Source organism: Sminthopsis crassicaudata, chromosome 6, assembly GCF_048593235.1.
Source record: "Sminthopsis crassicaudata isolate SCR6 chromosome 6, ASM4859323v1, whole genome shotgun sequence".
In the NCBI taxonomy this organism is placed as follows: domain Eukaryota; kingdom Metazoa; phylum Chordata; class Mammalia; order Dasyuromorphia; family Dasyuridae; genus Sminthopsis; species Sminthopsis crassicaudata.
Window position 1 is genome coordinate 237,197,919 of NC_133622.1, and position 18,010 is coordinate 237,215,928.

General features: G+C 34.2%; 1 protein-coding gene across 1 annotated transcript; it reads right to left on the reverse strand.

Moving 5' to 3' along the window:
* Window positions 1-5,522: 5,522 nt before the first annotated feature.
* Window positions 5,523-6,422, reverse strand: LOC141547370 (vomeronasal type-1 receptor 3-like). The gene has a single exon (XM_074275814.1). It carries the CDS (start codon window positions 6,420-6,422, stop codon window positions 5,523-5,525), a length of 900 nt encoding a protein of 299 aa, XP_074131915.1.
* Window positions 6,423-18,010: the final 11,588 nt, after the last annotated feature.

Genomic DNA, 18,010 nt, shown 5'->3' on the forward strand with positions numbered 1-18,010 from the left:
CCTGCATTTGCAGGTTTTTGCATATTTGGGATCCCATAATCTTTGAACTTCTTGAAGCAGTCAATGCTTTTGCCTTTCTTTACCTCCTCTCACTCACCACTGGACATGACCATTGCTATGTGTCTACTTTGCCTTTTCAGTGGCTGGCTTTCATTTAGCTCATTCAGGAAGATTTTATGCAAGGCTCTAAGCGTCTAATTATTGATTCTCTTCTGTTGTACAGATCTGTCTCAGGTACTAAGGCACAGTCACTTACCAGGTCGTTCTCTGTCAATACAGCAGAAAGTAGAACAGCAGCAATCTGGGTTGAAGCAGCAAAATATGCCTGTATGACTGTGTGGGTCTTATATAGAGGATGGTCAGGGATGCAGTTATTATGCTGGCTGTGTCTGAGCTCATCTCCCCATTAGGGCTGCAATTATCATGTCATCTGCAGCAAAATGGTACTGTTTGCCTGGGTTAACTGGGACCCATTTAAAAGAAAATGAACTTTTATCCCAAGTGTTTACATTATTTAGATTATTGATTGCTTAAAGTCTCTAGTGTAGCATCAATGAGCAGGTGGGGAGAAGCAAAGCAATGAGGAACTGTCAAGTGACTTGCAGGAAGATGCAATAAGAACATGTGAGCCAGAGCATTGTGCACCTAATTGATCTTCAGCTCTGGTTATAGATGATTCTCTCTTATATAATTGATACCATTGCGTCTCTTTTTTTTAGGACTGTCCCAATAAGCTCCCTATTTTGTATTCTGAGGAAGTGAAAATAAATTAAAAGTCAAGTGTAGCCCCAGAAAAAATGAGGGCTAATTCCACATTAGGAACTGATGATCACCTCTGGTCAAGATCACCTCAACTTTTATCTCCTACAGAAAAGGAGGATCAACACTTGGAACAAAACTTATGGAATGTCCCGTAGTTTGCGGTGTTGGGCCAGAACATCACACTTCTTTTCCCAACTACTTTCCATATATGAGCACACTGAAACTTCTATATATTTTCCCACTCTAGTCTGCTCTTATTGGGAAAAAAAGTTGGGAAAAAAGTGTGATGTTCTTATCTACCCCCTCAATCCACAAGATATTTCATGAGTTTTATTCCAAGTGTTGGTCTTCCTTTTCTGTAGGGGATAGAAGACCTAACTTCTTAATTCTAGAATTTCTTTAATTACCAGTGGCTACTTTTCTTCCCCACCTCACCACATAATGAGCCTCACCTGCATTTTGGAATGATAAATAAGTACTTGTCTTCCATGGACAAGAACAGTGACATTCCTTGCTGATCTAAGTTTCTCATATGCTATTTCTCCTTGCTTCATATTCCTCCTCAATCAAATGTATTAAGCCGTATTATGCACCAGACATTGGGTTCAATTTGGTGATAACAAATGAAAAGAAAATGAAAATTCCTATTCTCAAATATTTTCCATTTTTTGGGGGTAAAGTATGATAGTTTATACATGTATATATCTATTTACATTTGTGTTTATATATGTATATATAAAACAATTACAAAATGCTTTTCTGTTTTGATTTGTTTTATTTTATTTTATTTTTATTTTTAACACATTGCTTCATGAATGATGTTGGGAGAGAAAAATTAGAACAATATGGAAGAAAACCATGAAAGAGATTAAAAAGACAGAAAAAAAGAATTGAACATAATATGTGCTGATTTACATTCATATTCATTGTTTCTTTTTCTGGGTTCAGATGGCATTTTCTGAATTGCTTTGAATCATTGAACTACTGAGAACACCCAAGTTTTTCATAGTGGATCTTTGCACATTCTTGTTTGATTTTCAATCTTCATACTCTATTGAATAACATGTTTCCTTCACCTGAGAAAATATCCTACAATCTTTGGAGACACAGCAACACTGAGTGTTGGGAACACATAACTTTGATCAAGAACTATTCTTTCAAAGGGAAGAGACGTTTGTGATTTCTGATCATCTCAGCAGTATTCATTTATTCTCTGGTTCTTAGAACTGTGAATTTCTCCTCCATTACTCCTCTCCCTCTCTTTATCCATTCTTTTCCCCAAGTTTCCTTTCTGTATCATCATGTGCTCAAGAAAAGAGCTGGATGAAATTGAGATACCATGATCACTAAGTTTAATGCAAACTTTTGTTCTGTTATCTCAGCTGTAGCCTTCAAAATTAAAAGGCAAATACCTTAAGCTTTCCAAATCCACTTACTCTCTCTTTCTCACCAGTTCCTTCGAGGAATTTTTAAGAATTTTCTGAAATGTCTCAAACAACCCAATTCTCCTATCTTCCTAGTCAAGCACCTTGGTGCTTAAAAAATGGAGGCCATTTGCGGAGAGTATCTTTTCCCTGCCTCCTCTAATCTGATTTTATTCATACTTGGTCCATCATATTCTCTCTCTTCACTCCAGTTCTCTTTTAAAATTTTATTTATTTGAAAGTTAAATTCTAAATAAAAAAGAAAAATGCAGAAAACAACAATACAGTTTCATGTGCATAGCAGACCATTAGACAAGATTCAAAATATGAAACAATAAGCTTCATTTTGAAGAAAATATGTAACAAATAGTGTATATTATGTTCAGATTAATTCATCTTTGCTTCCTTGTAAGTTTTCTTTGTTCTGTGCTGTGCACCTTTTGAATTACTCTATTTTCCCTTCCTTCTTCCTCCTGCCTTCAGAAGACTTCAATGAAATGTAGACATTTTTATGTATACATATGCTACATATATACACATATACAGATAATTATAATCGTCATATATATGTATATCAAATATATACAATCATATATATCAATATGAGGTGGTTCTAAGCATATTGGTTCTCTCTTTTATTGAAGTTGGATCATATCATCCTCCAAAAATATAAATCTTCCCATATTTTCCGAGATCCACCAATGCATTATCATTTCCTACAACATAGATATATTCTAAATCTATCCAATGTAATTCTTTTAAATAGTCTAAAGCAATATTGATCAATCATTTGAGTAATTCTATGATTTTCCTTTTTTCATAAATCTATTTTTGCTTTAACTTTGTCTGAGATCAATACCCTTGCTTTTTTCCTAATAAATTGTACTCTTAATCATTATTTTTGTTTGTTTGTGTCTCTTATTTCATATTATTCCCAATTCCTCTCCTTTTACCCTCTATCTTGATTTGTTATATGTTATCATATCTCACTCATCTTTTCCCATGATCTTGATCCAATTTCTGTTAATCTACACAGCTATCTATACTATTTCAATCATTGCTACCATATTCCTCCTCCTCTATAAAGTTACAAAAAAAATACCTTTTATATAGAAAAACACACTCATACACACACACACTCCCCCCACCCCCAGACACACATGATGTATTCTTTCTTTAACCTACTCCTGCTGGGAATGTAGGGAATGTACTTCCTCCATTATCTAATTACTCTATAATGTCTCTTCTAGCACCTCCTTCATATAACATAAATACTTAAAAAAACCTGTTTCTTAACTTGCTTTTAGAAACACATCATATAGAAACCTCTCTTCAAGCTTAACTCCTTTCTAAGAAGCCATGTGTATGTTTGCATGAATGTGTGTATTTATAGGTATATACATATATGTGTGCATATGTATGTACATAGACCTGTGTGCATGTATGTATGCATGTGGCCAATATGGGAAATTTGTTTAGATAATCTATATTTTTTTATAATTAGTCTTGTTTGTCTTAGCTCTCAGTTCAGGTGTGAATGGATTGGAATGGGCCGATGGGAAACTAGATTGTGGCCAATTGAAACAGAGAAAATATTATCTAAGTTCAAAAGGGGTACTTAAAGAATATGCTGCAGTTTTACTTCATGAGTTTTATCTAGGTCCCGGATTGTCTCTTTTGGGCATAATCGGATTTTTTGGAAACCACAGAATAACTGGACTCTGTGTAGTCTTTTGCTTCTCACCAGATTCCAGGTTCTGAGACAACAGCAGATGAATCTTATATTAACTTTGTGTGCTCCTGTCTCCTGTCAGTGTCTGCATACTCAGGAGAGGCTTAACTGTGGTGACCATTTTTAGGTGATGAATGATGACTATTCCACGAGAGCTAGGGGCCTTTCCCTGTAAAATTATTTGCCATTAAAAGTTTGGCTTTTTACTTTTTTGCTCTGGTTTTTAAGCACTGAGATTTTTTGTTAATGCAAAATATCTATCTTGGTCATCTAAGGACTGTTACTAAAATATTTAAAATCATTATTTCTTATGATTAGAGACCCCAAAACTTCAGACTTTGTCAGGAAGTAAATCCATTGGATGACAATATAACAAGGAAAATCCCGATATACAGCAGTTTTACCTCTCAGCCAGTCACTCTCCTCATTTGGAGGCTCCTTTCTAGCCAGGAAATATTAAGGAGGTGGCCCTTCTCTCCTCCCCAAGTAGAAAGAATGGGGTGTCTATCACAGATTTCTGGGTTGTCTAGAGTCTCAGGGACAGAATCTTTGCCATATGCACAGCAGAACAAAGAAGATTAAAAAATGGAAACAATTAGATATATTTTGAAGAAAGCTTATAGAAGAAATCCTATGTATTGCATTCAGAGGGGATCATCTTTTCTTTGCTACATTGTAGGTTTTTCTGCTCTTTGTGCATTTGTATCAATAGATCCCTATACTAATAGACATAAATTTTTTGAGCTATTCTGTCAACTTCCCAGAATCCTCTGTACATATTCTATGTGGATATACATTACAGAATAAGGGAGATTAAGTAACTTTTAAAACTCTCAAAAAGCACAAGACCTAAGGATCTGGTTACTAATGCCGATGAGAATAAAAAGGCTGGCTTTTGGATGACAGTGAGAGAAGGGCTGTGGTGTATATATCATCCAAAGCCTTGGGGATTGAATGTAAAACATATACAGAATAAAAATGAGACTGAACATATTAGGCAAAACAAAGGTGGTCACTAGAAGCAGGATAGCTTGGTTTACCCTAGTTTCAGAGAATATTTTTTGGTGGAGGTGCTATTATTCATAACTGATTTTTCTCTCCCAATATGATTTTTAAAGCAATATGCTTAAAAAATTAGTAAAACAAACAAAAAATTCCCTGCACAAGCTACACATTTTATCCTCTTCTTGTTAATCTACACACCCTCCTATACATGTCTTCAATCCTATTCCTTATCTTTATTTCTTTAAAATTTAAATCATTATGTCTTTCGAGATATATTTAAAGAGAGTCAAGTAAAGTTTCCTCTTTTTCCCATTTATACTCAGAGTAGGATTTGAGAAGTACCCCCTCTCCTTCTAACTAACTCTATTTAACTTCCTGAGCCTGGAGATAATCTGGTATCTTTCTTCAGATATTCTCAAGTTGTCCTAAGAGGACTATTGTTCTGCCCAACTAGTTCCTTATATGTATCTGAGGTGCAGTGGGGGAAATCTGGAGAGTTGTGAATTTTATGACCTGTTCTGCCACCTTGCAATAATTCTCAGTAGATCTTCTATGTGGATCAGCGTTACAGGGTAAGGGAAATTGAGTAGTTTTTCAAATTATCCTTGAGCACAGAAACTGGGGATCTGGTTATTAATGCTGATCAGAATAAAAGGGCTGACCGTTGGATAACAAAGAGAGAGAAGGGCTGATGTATGTATCATCCAAGTGTTTCTGAATTTAAAATAGGACATAAACAGAATAAAAATGGGACTGAATATATTAAACAAAACAAAGGTGGCCACCAGAAGCAGGATAGCTTGGGTTGCCCTAGTTTCAGGGGATACTTTTGTGGAGGTGCTCTTACTATGTATATGATTGACACTCCTCTTGTGTCTGTATAGCATTAAGACCATATGGATGCTAGAAGATGTCATGAGGCATGCAAAGAAAGTATCGTGGACACATGTTATGATTTGAAATTTTATACGATTATTATTGTACATGTCTAGATCTCGATACCCAGTGTTGCATCCATATTTATTCACCGTGCTATTCTTTGGGCCATCCTGCTGTAGAAATACAAGCATATCTAATAGTAGATTAAAGATCCAGAATAGAACAATGTATGGAATAATGTACTTTTTTGCTTTTATTTTCAGCTGTACCCATGTGGAGGTGTTAGGACTAATAGTAATGGCCTGGAAGACACTCAAGAGGCAGGTGCTGTTTAAGGAGAGACCCCGGGTTAGTATCTGCATATATGTTATGATTTTAATCCCAGTCCTGTCCAGGACACATCTTACCTTCCAAAGCCTTGTTATGGTAGGAATTCCCCTAAAGAGAAGTACCATGGCATTGGAAAAGGCTAAATGGATGATAATTATATTTTTAGGTCTTACTGTATGAGTAGTCAGGAAATTAAAGCTGTTTAGGATGAGGAGAGTTAAGTTCCCCAGGAATCCAATTCCAGTTGGATGTAAGTATACTATTCCCAGAATTTCATCCAAGGCCAGCATTCTTTACTTCACGAAGATTATTTGCTGCCAAACTCAAGGAGACCTATGGTTAAGAACATGAAAATATGCTTTTACATACTATATTTTCCCACTGAAAGTCCATGCTTTCCAGTATCATGAGGAACAACAAAGTTTCTATGATTTATTATTTAAATTCAAAATTTCATTCTTTGTTGAAAATATTCTATTATTCCATCTTTACATATACCTGAAGATCTCTCCAATACAGTGTTGACTATAGTGTCAAGAAGACCTGGATTCAAATGCAGTCTCTCACACTTACTAGTTTTGTGATCCTTGGTTAGTCTTGTTTGCTTCAGGAGAAGTAAATAACAAACCAGTCCAGTAGTTTCTCCAAGAAAACCCCACAAAGCCACAAAGATGTGGATAAAATTAAATGATAAAAACAACATAAAATATGATCAATGAACTTATTTATTTATTTTTTTTTGTTTTCAATGACCTTCATTCCTATCCTTTTCATTCATTCATTTATTTATTTATTTATTTATTTATCTATCTATCTATCTATCTATCTATTTATTTATTTATTTATTTGATCTTATGACAGCTAAACTCTCTTCTTTCCCTCACGTTACATGTAAATGTCCATATTCAGGACACTAAATTATATTTTGTCAATTACTTTTGTGTCCCTCGTTCATTTCTTCCTGTGACTTGTATTATCTTCTTTTATATGTCTTCTTCATATGTCTCTGAAGAACTATATAGGAAATCTAGAATAATTCCTGCATAGATCCAATACTAAATTCTAACATTTAATCTTACTCAGAATCCACTTTGCTCAAGGTTAGTTTTCTATTTTATCCTACTTTAACAAGTGGCTCACAATCAACCTACTTTAAGTAATCTTCACATCTCTTTTTGTGACTCATAACACAAAATCCTTTGATCTTTTTAGTTGAAGACCTTCTATTGTAACTCTTCTTGTTTATTTATTCATTTCATTTGTCCATCTTCTCCTCTTTGATGAAGCTATTCAACTTCACCGTTCTCTTCCCCATAATGCCTTAATCTATTATTTTTTCACGGGTCTTGTCCTAGAAAACTCATTCATAAATTATTCCCATTCATCTTCTTCATTTGAGCCTACTCAAGTTTCTAAATGAATTTTTGGAAAAAAATATTGACTGAATTTCCTGAAAATTAAGTTCCATAGTATATAGTTGGTCCATAAAACTATCCAATATCCAAAATCGACCCACCATTCACTCATCTAATAAGTCCCAAGACTTTCCAATGACACTATTTCAAGTACAAACTTTGTTGCAGTATGACACTAAAAACTTGATTAGTGCTCTTTGTTTCCCCGGTTTTTTACATCTCATGTCCGTAAAATGCCATTTCCACCTATCATTCCTTTCATTCTTTTCTCCTATAATGATGTAGCATATTTCTTTGCCAGTTCCTCTATATGCAATTTTGATGGCATTATGTGCCATCTTTCAAAAAAAATTATTCCCTCTAAAGTACTCATTTTAAATTATTTTCAACCATTCCTTTTTCCTGGTCTTTTATCTCTTCTTTTTGTGGCTAAATTCCTTGAGAATATCTTATACAACAGGTGCCTTCTCTTTATTTCTTCTTATTTATTTATTTTTTCCCTGAGGCTGGTGTTAAGTGAATTACCCAGGGTCATACAGCTAGGAAGTGTTAAGTGTCTGAGACCAGATTTGAACTCGAGTCCTCCTAAATTCAAGGCTGATGGTCTATCCACTGCACCACCTAGCTGCCCTTTCTTATTTTCTTAATCCTGAAAAATCTGATTTCTGTGTTTGTATTCAACCAGAACTTTTCTTTACAAATTTCCTAATGGTCTCTTAAATGGTCACCCTTTTGGCCTCTTTTCAGCTTATTCATTGATATTTACCTGCTGCTTTTGCACCTGTTGATTAACATTTAGTTAATTGTCTTTACTTTCTAGATTTTCATGGCTATATTCTTGATTCACTTCCTGCTAATTTGACTGCTACTTCCTAATCTCCTTTGCTGTATCTTAATTTACCTCATAATCTACCTTGGGTGGTTGATATATGCTTCCCTATTCCTGTGTTAGGTCTTTTCTTTTTCTCTATAGTATTTCATATATACTATTGTATATACTATACTTCATATAGTATTGAAATCATTATTATTCCAAGAATAGAAGAATTATATCTATATTGATTATAAAATCTATTTACCTGGACTTATGCTGTTTCCTGACTGCCATTCTTACATCCATAAATGAATTTCCTACATCTCATAATGAATGTTCCATAGCTGTCTTAAAATTAATATTTAAAAGGCTTAATTTATTATCTTTCTCTCCAAAACTTTCCTCTTTCATATTTTCTTATTCCCATTATTACTGCCAATATCTTTATTTGTCACTTTGGCTTGAAACATGTCATTTATTCATGAGTTCTCTTCCTACTCTTACACCCATGATCATTTTTTTTGCCACATCCTGTTAATTTTATATTTGTATCATGTCTTACATTGGCAATTTTCTCTCTGACATTATAATCATCCTGTTGCATGTTTTCATTATCTCATGCCCAAATAAATGTCATAGACTGCTAGATAGTGTCTCTGAATTAAATCTCTCTCTACTTTAGTTCATCTTCCACGCACCTGTCAAACTGATCTTCCTACAGTGTTGGTCTAATTTTATCAACTCACCTTTTCAGTAAACTACAATTACATTTTATTACATTCAGACTAAAATGTAAAATTCACTTTTTAAAAAAATTCAAATCCTTTCATGCTCTGGCCCCTCCCAATACTTCCAGCTTTCTTAGACCATATCTCTCACCATACAGCCTGCAATGCAGGGAAACTGGCTTTTTTGATGTTCTTGAACAAGAAGTTGAATCTCTGGAATCCATAGATTTTTGCTGGACATTCACATGCCTGAGATGATTGCAATCTCTTTCTCTACCTCATCTCTGCCTCTGGCTTATTGAAAACCTCAAATAAAATTCCATTTTATTTCAAGAATTCTTTCTCTCTACTCTAAAATAGTGTTATTTTCCTTCTGTTGATTTCACTCATTAATCTTATAAATAAATAATTTGTTGATATCAGTTTGTATGTATTCTCTTCTATTGTACTGTGAGCTTCTGAGAGAGTAAATGATATCTTTTGTCTTTTGTTTGATCACTTTTTTTTAAAAAGCATATTGCTTGAAACATAGTGTACTTTAAAGAAATACTTTTGGAATGGAAATTTCAATTTAGAATGTGGGCCTATCCCAGGACAGTTTTTCTACTGTCTGATTGTTGTTCTTATGCTTTCCTCCTATTTTTAAAGCATGGGTTTTAAGAGAATGCAAATTATCCACCTTGATCTTTTAAGGCCATAATCTAACATATAATTAAAATCTCTGTTTCTAACTGCAGAGACAGTTATAAAAAGGCAAGATTTTGTTAGAAATTAATTTTAAGCCCCATTTAATCACAATATAATAATTCTTCAAAAATTTTTACTTACAGGGATTTCCTAAGCATTATCTCAGCTATCACGTCTGCCAGCCAATCTGTTCTACCTGAGCTGTTCTTTTTCTTTCTTGGGACAAAAGGAGCAGATCTAAAGAAAACTTCAAACTCTGTAGCCTCTTATTCCTGAATGAACTGGGAAGGTAATTTGCTTTGCTGAGAATCCTTGTATTTGTTAGTCAGAGACAGAATATCGATTCTTTCCTAACTCATTGGAGTTACCAAAATTTTACATCTAGGCATCTAGGCTTGGAATAATCCTTCGAGCTTAATTGGTACAAATCATTACTATTTAATTTTTTTTTAATAATGAAAGCAGAGTTTAAAAAACTGATGCGAATTGCCAAAACAAAACAAAACAAAACAAAACAAAACAAAACAAAACAAAAAAAAAAAAAAACATGGGTAGCAGAAAGGAGAACAGAATTTGAACACTTTTCATCTAACCCTAAAGTCTTTTATTTCAGCTTAATATTATGGTGTTTGGACAAAATTGTTGTTACTTGAGGGTAGATCATTGCTTCCTTCCCATATAGAGAATATTATTTTCAGTGTAAGAAGAAACTAAATCACTTGTATTATAAAACTCAACCAGGATCAGGATTCTTGCTGACGGAAGGGAAAAATACTTTGGGATCATCTTATTTAGGAGGCAGAAATGAAAATGCAAAGAAGTCTTAGTTTGCACATCAATATTGATTTCTGAAATGGTAGACTGCATTTTGGGACAGGGACAGGATAGCACGCATTCTCAATCAGTGCTATTTGCACCATTTTATTTTCCTCTCATTCTCTCAATATAGAGAAGCATATTGGGCCACATTAAGGAAAGGTAATGGATCAGGACAGGGAAAAGGTGAGAACAGAAGCCAAGGGTCTTTATTATCGTAGTCCTTTCCAAATCCAGTAAGAAATTGCAGACCCTGAACATGCCATGTTTAGTCATGAGACAGAAGGCAATTCCTGTGCTCATTAACAGATCTAGGCCTATATGCCAAACATGCTATTCCTCAAGACAGAAACAGACTAAATAAAACTATCTCCTTCCCATTTTCTTCCAATGTAACCAATACCTGGCATATAGTGAAGCCCAGAGCAGAAAGGGTTGAGAAATATTCAGCCAGCACTGGAGCAGGTTCAATGCCAGTTCTAGATGCCTTATTCCTTTTTATTGTGATTGGGAGTGCTATTTCTTGGACCATTGCATAGAGATATAGGAACATTAGGTTTATTTTTCTTAAATCACTCAGTCTCTTACACTTTTCCTTATAAACTGTGTCCTGGCTTGCCCAGATTCCTTCAGATCTTAGCCAAAGTCTTATGTTTTTGAAGAAGCTTCTGCCAGTTAGCCATTATCTAAACAACTCTTTTATGAATATATTATGCCTCCTTCTCTGTCCTTATTGCTCTCTCTGTGTCTCTGTCTCTTTCTCTCTTTCTGTCTCTTGCCTGCTTTTGCAGTTTTTTTTCATTCCATAGACTTTGAACTTCTTGAAGCAGGCAGTGATTTTGCCTTTTTTATCTTCTCTCACTCAGCACAGGGACTGGACCATTGCTATGTGTCTACTTTGCTTTTTGAGTAGCTGACACATTCATTTAGCTCATTCAGTAAGATCTTACGCTAGGCTGTAAGCATGCAATCAATTATTCTCTCCTGTTGTAGAGATCTCTATCTCAGGTACTAAGGCACAGTCACTTACCAGGTCAGTCTCTGTCAATACAGCAGAAAGTGGAACAGCAGCAATCTGTGTTGAAGCAGGAAAACATGTCTGTCTGACTGTGTGGGTCTCATATAGGGGATGGTCAGGGATGCACTTATTATGCTGGCTGTGTCTGAGCTCATCTCCCCATTAGGGCTGCAATTATCATGTCATCTGCAGAGAAATGGTCCTGTTTGCCTGGGTTAACTGGGACCCTTTTAAAAGAAAATGAACTTTTATCCCAAGTGTTTACATTATCTAGATATGGATTGTTAAAGTCTCTAGTGTAGCATCAATGAGCAGGTGGGGAGAAGGGAAGCAATGAAGGCCTGTTAAGTGGCTTGCAGGAAGATGCAATAAGAACATGTGAGCCAGAGCATTATGTACCTAGTTGATGTTCAGTTCTGGTTATTGATGAATCTCTTGTATAATTGATACAATTGGGTCTGTCTTTTAGGACTGTCCCAATAAGCTCCCAATTTTGTATTCTGTCTAATTGAAAATAAATTAAAAGTCAACTGTATCCCTAGAAAAAATGAGGGCTAATTACACATTAGGCACTAATAATTATCTCTGGTCAAGACTACCTCAAATTCTATCTCCTACAGAAAAGGAGGATCAACACTTGGAACAAAACTCATGGAATACCCTGTAGTTTCAGTGGTTGGGCCAGAACATCACACTTCTTTTCTCAATTTTTTCCCTGTGTGAGCAGACTTAAACTTCTATATATTTTCCCCCTCTAGTCTGCTATTATTTGGAAAGAAGTTTGGAAAAGAAGTTTGATGTTCTGACCCACCTCCTCATTCCACAGGGTAATTCATTTGTTCCAAGTGTTGGTCTTCCTTTTCTGTAGGGGATAGTTATATTAGTTAAACTGAGAGGTACTGAGAGGTACTTTTGAGTTGTTTTCCTTTGCTTTTTAGAGAAATGCAATTAATTATTATTGGTTTAGAGCATTTTTTTCATATAAGTATAGAGTGCTTTAAATTTGTCCTTTGAATATTGTTCATATCCTCTATCAATTTAGGAATGACATTTATTCTGATAAATTTGACACAATTCTTTTTACATTTTAGAAATGAGTTCTTTTCAGAAACACTAGTTAAGTATTTTCCCCAGCTCTTTAGTTACCTTTTAATTTTTTTCTGTTTCTTTTTGTTTGTGCATTTTTAATTTAATGTAAAGTTGTCCATTTTGTCTTGTACAATGTTCTCTATTTCTTATTTGTTCATAACTTCTCCCTTCTTTAACGATCCGATAGGTACATTATCTCTTGTTCTCCTAATTGTTTAAGGTTTCCTTCTTTATACCCAAATCATGTACCCATTTTGACCTTATTTTGGTGTAGGATGTGCAGTGTAGGTCTATGCTGAGTTCCTGACATACTATTTTCTAGTTTTCCCAGCAATTTTTGTCAAATAGAGAGTTCTCATTATAGAAGCTGGAGTTTCAGGGTTTATCAAACACTTGATTCCTATAGGAATTTTATTCATGTTCTGTATATCTAATCTATTTCACTGATCTGGCACTATATTTCTTAGCCAGTACCAAAAGGATTTGATGGTGTTGCTGTATGATATGGTTTTAGGTTTGGTTCTGCTAAGTTACCATCCGTCATTTTTTTTTTTTCATTAATTCCCATAATATGCTTGACTTTTGCTCTTCCAGATGAATGTTGTTATTACTTTTTCTATCTAGAAAATCATGTTTTGGCAGCTTGATGGATATTGCAGTGAACAAGTAAATTGATTTTGGTAGATTTGCCATTTGTATCATATTAGCTCAGTTTATCAATGAGCAATTTATATTTTTCCAGTTGTGTACTTCTGACTTTATTTGTATAAAAATAATTTTCTAATTATGTTCATATAGTTCTTAGGTGTGTCTTGACAGGTTAGACACCCACATATCTATCTTATTTGGACAATATTAATTCCAAATCGAATTTCTCTTGTATCTCTATCTGGTGGGCCTTGTCAGTAATATATAGAAAATCTGATGATTTGTTTGTTTATTTTATATTCTGCAACTCTGCTAAAGTTGTGAATTGTTTCCATTAGGTTTTTGGATGCTGTTATTGGATTCCAAACCAAAAGTTTGCCTATTTTATTGATTTTTTAAAGTAAAATCAACTCTTAGTTTCATTTATGAGTTCTCTAGTTTTTTTACTTTCTGTTTTATTAATTTAGCTTTGCAGTTTCAGAATTTCTAATTTGGTATTTAATTGGGGTTTTTAAATTTGTTCTTTTTCTAGAGGTTTTAAGTACATATCCAATTTTTGATCTTCTCTTTATGTTTATTCAGGTACTAATTATCATTACAAAATTTCCACTAAAAACGTCTTGGGCTACATCCCATAGTTTTAGGTATGTTGTCTCATTATTGTCATTGTCTCAGATAAAATTGAGGATTGTTTCTGTGATTTGTTGTGTGACACATCATTATGTAGAATTTGATTATTTGATTTCTAATCCATTTTTAGTCTATCTTTCTCTGCCTTTTTATAGAATATAATTTTTATTGCATTGTGGTCTGAAAAGCAAACATTTTCTATTTCTTCCTTTTCAGATTTATATGTCCTAATACATGGTGCATAATGGCCCTAATACATAGTCAATCTTTTGTAGGTACCATATAGTACCAAGAAAAAACTTGAATTCCTTTGATGTCTCTATTCAATTTTGACTGTAGATCTATCATATCTATTAATGTGCCTGGTTTCTTTCTCATTGTTTATTTTGTGGTTCGATTTGCATGATTCTGAGAGGGGAAGTTGTCTATTTCTTTGTATAACTGCCTTAATATCTTCTCTAGATATCTGAATGCTCTACCACTTGGTGCATATACATTTAGTATCATTAATTCTTCATTGTTAATGAACCCTTTATCAAGAGGTACTTTCCTTTCTTATCTTTTAGTTATATCTGTTTTTACTTTTCCTTTATTTGAGATCAGAGTTCCTAGTGCTACTTTTTTTTTATTTCCGTTGAAGTACTATAATAAATTCTATTTCAGCCTCAAACTTTACTCTGTATCTCTCTGTCAAATGTGTTTTTTGCACACATGATCTAGCATTCTCTCTCTCTCTCTCTCTCTCTCTCTCTCTCTCTCTCTCTCTCTCTCTCTCTCTCTCTCTTTTTTCCTTTTTGAGGCTGGAGTTAAGTGACTTGCCCAGGGTCATACTGCAAGGAAGTGTTAAGTGTCTGAGATCAAATTTGAACTTGGGTACTCCTGAATTCAAGGCTGGTGTTCTATCCACTGTGCCACCTAGCTGCCCCCTCATTCTCTTTTTTAATCCACTCTAGTGTTTCTTCAGTTTCATGAGAAAGTTCATGCCATTCACAGTTGTGATTACTAGCTCTGTGTTTCCCCTCATCCTATTTTTGCCTCTTTCTATAGTTTTATTTTCTCTTTGGACCCTGTTCTTAGCATCATATTTTGCAACTATTACATCCCTGCCTTATCTCCTATCACTCTTCCCCTCTTGTCTTAGTTTTTTTTCAACTAACCCTGCCTAATACTTTATCTATTACTCTCTTCCCTTCTCTTCCCTTTCTTCCCTCTTGTTTCTGTCCTCTATTCTATGCAACCCCTCCCTTTTCTTCTTTCTTTCTCTTCCTTATTTATAGGTTTAGATACATTTCTTTATCCAGCTGAATGATTAAATTATTCCCTCTTAAAACCAAAAGTGGAACAGGGAAATGACTATGAACCACCACATAGTATTCCCAATACCCCTATTTTTGTCCACTTGCATTTTTGATTTCCTTCACAGGCTAATGGTACACTATTTTAATGTCCGATTCTTTTTGTACAGCAAAATAACTGTTTGGACATGTATACATATGTTGTATATAATTTATACTTTAACATATGTAACATGTTTTGGTCAACCTGCCATCTGGGAGAGGGGGGTTGCGGGAAGGAGGGGAAAAATTGGAACAAAAGGCTTGGAAATTATCAGTGTTGTAAAATTACCCATGCATATATCTTGCAAATAAAAAACTATAATAGTAATAAAAATAATAAAATATATATTAAACAAACAAACCAACCAACCAACAAACAAAAGTGATTAGATCAAGCTTCAGACAATGCTAATCCCCTTCCCTCTTTTCCATTGGTTTTAATAATTCTTTTGTGCCTGTTCATGTCATCTAATTTGTTCCATTACATCTCCCTGTCCTCTTTTAGTAAAGACCTTTTCCATCCATTAATATCTTTCTTTGATGTCACATCAGAGTCCATTCAGAAGTATACCTTCTGTCCATGTAATTTCCACACTGTCTGCTCTAGAAATAGATATAGTTCTCAAGAGTTACAGATATCACCAACATAATCCAACAGCAAGAGATACAAAGAGAAATTCCATTCAAAATAACGGTTGATAGTATAAAATATTTGGGAATATATCTACCAAAGGAGAGTCAGGAATTATATGAACAAAATCACAAAACACTTGCCACAAAAATAAAGTCAGATTTAAATAATTGGAAAGACATTCAGTGCTCTTGGATAGGCCGAGCGAATATAATTAAGATGACAATACTCCCCAAACTAATCTATTTATTTAGTGCTATACCAATCAGACTCCTGTTCTATGATTGTTTCTCCTCTTTTATTTGTAATTGCATCATAACATCCTTCAAAAATACAAGTGTTTTTTATTTTCCTAAATCCACCAATTCATCATCATTTGCTACGACATAGCAATCTTCCAAAACTATGCAATATAGTTTTTTAAATACTCTAAAGCAATATTGATCAATCATTTAGAGTAATTTTCTGATTTTTCCTTTTTCATAAATCTATTTATGCTTTAACTTTGAGATCAATGATCACTTACCCTTGCTTTTCTCCTAATAAATTATACTCTTAATCATTATTTTTCTTTGTTTGTGCCTCTTATTTTTTATCACTCTGAATTCTTCTCCTTTCCTTCTACCTTGTATCTTGATTTACTCTACCTTCTCCCACTCACATTTTCCCTTGCTGTTGATCCAATTTCTGTTAATATACACACTTGTCTATACTATTCCACTCCATGTTATCTTATTCTCTCTCCTTCTTTATAAATTAAAAATATATATATCTTTTAGATACACACACACACACAAATGATATATTCTTCGTTCTTTAACCTATTCCTACTGGAATAAAGAAGCCTCCCTTATCTATATACTATGTAACATTTTTTCTAGCACGTCCTTCATATAACATAAGTACTTTTAAAAAACCTTTTTTTTTCCTAAAAGGTTTTTTAGAAACACATCATATATAAACCTCTCTTCAAGCTTTCCTCCTTTCTAAGAAGCCATGTGTTTGTTTGCCTGTATGAATATTTGTGTATATATATATATGTGTGTGTGTGTGTGTGTGTGTGTGTGTGTGTGTGTGTGTGTGTGTGTGTATGTGTGTATTTGTTTGTATATGTGAATAGACCTGTATGCATATGTGTATGTGTGTACTGAATATGGGAAACTGCTTTGATTTTCTATTTATTTTTTATAATTGTCTTAGCTCCTAGTTCAAGTATGAATGGATTGAAATGGGTGAATGGGAACCTAAATTGTGGCCAATTAAACAGAGAAAATATTTTCTAAGTTCAAAAGGGGTACATAAAGAATACACCACAGTTACATTTCATGAGTTTGATCTAGTTCCTGGATTGCCTCTTTGGGGCATAATCAGATTTTTGGGAAACCACACAATAATTGGGCTCTCTACTGTCATTTGCTTCTCACCAGGTTCTGAGACAGTAGGAGAAAAATCTTAGGTTAACTTTGTAATCTCCTATCTCCTGTCAGTGTCTCCATACTCAGGAGAGGCTTAACTGTGGTAATCATTTTTAGGTGATGAATGATGACTATTCCATGAGAGAGGGGGCCTTTCCCTGTACAATTATTTCCCATTGCAAGTTTGGCTTTTACTTTTTTGCTCTGGTTCCTAAACACTGAGATTTTTTGTTAAATGCAAAATATCTAGCTTGATCATCTAAGAACTGTTACTAAAATATTTAAGATCCTTATTTCCTATGATTAGAGACCCCAAAATTTAGACTTTGTCAGGAAGTAATTTTTAAATTCATTGGATGAAAATATAACAAGGACAATTCTTATTGGCAGCAGATTTACTACTGAACCTCTCAGCCAGTCACTCTCCTGATTTTTTGGCTCCTTTCTAGCCAGGGAATATTAAGGAAATGGCCCTTCTCTCCTCCCCAAGTAGAAAGAATGGGGTGTCTATCACAGATTCCTGGGTTGTCAGGACTCTCAGGGACAGAATCTTTGCCATATGCACAGCAGAACAAAGAAGATTCAAAATATGAAACAATATAATTTTTTAAAAAGCTTATAGAATAAGTTCTATGTATTATATTCAGGGG

Coding starts and splice junctions, on each gene's coding strand:
- LOC141547370 (XM_074275814.1), bottom strand. CDS start 6,422: ATGCTGGCCTTGGATGAAATTCTGGGAATAGTATACTTACATCCAACT.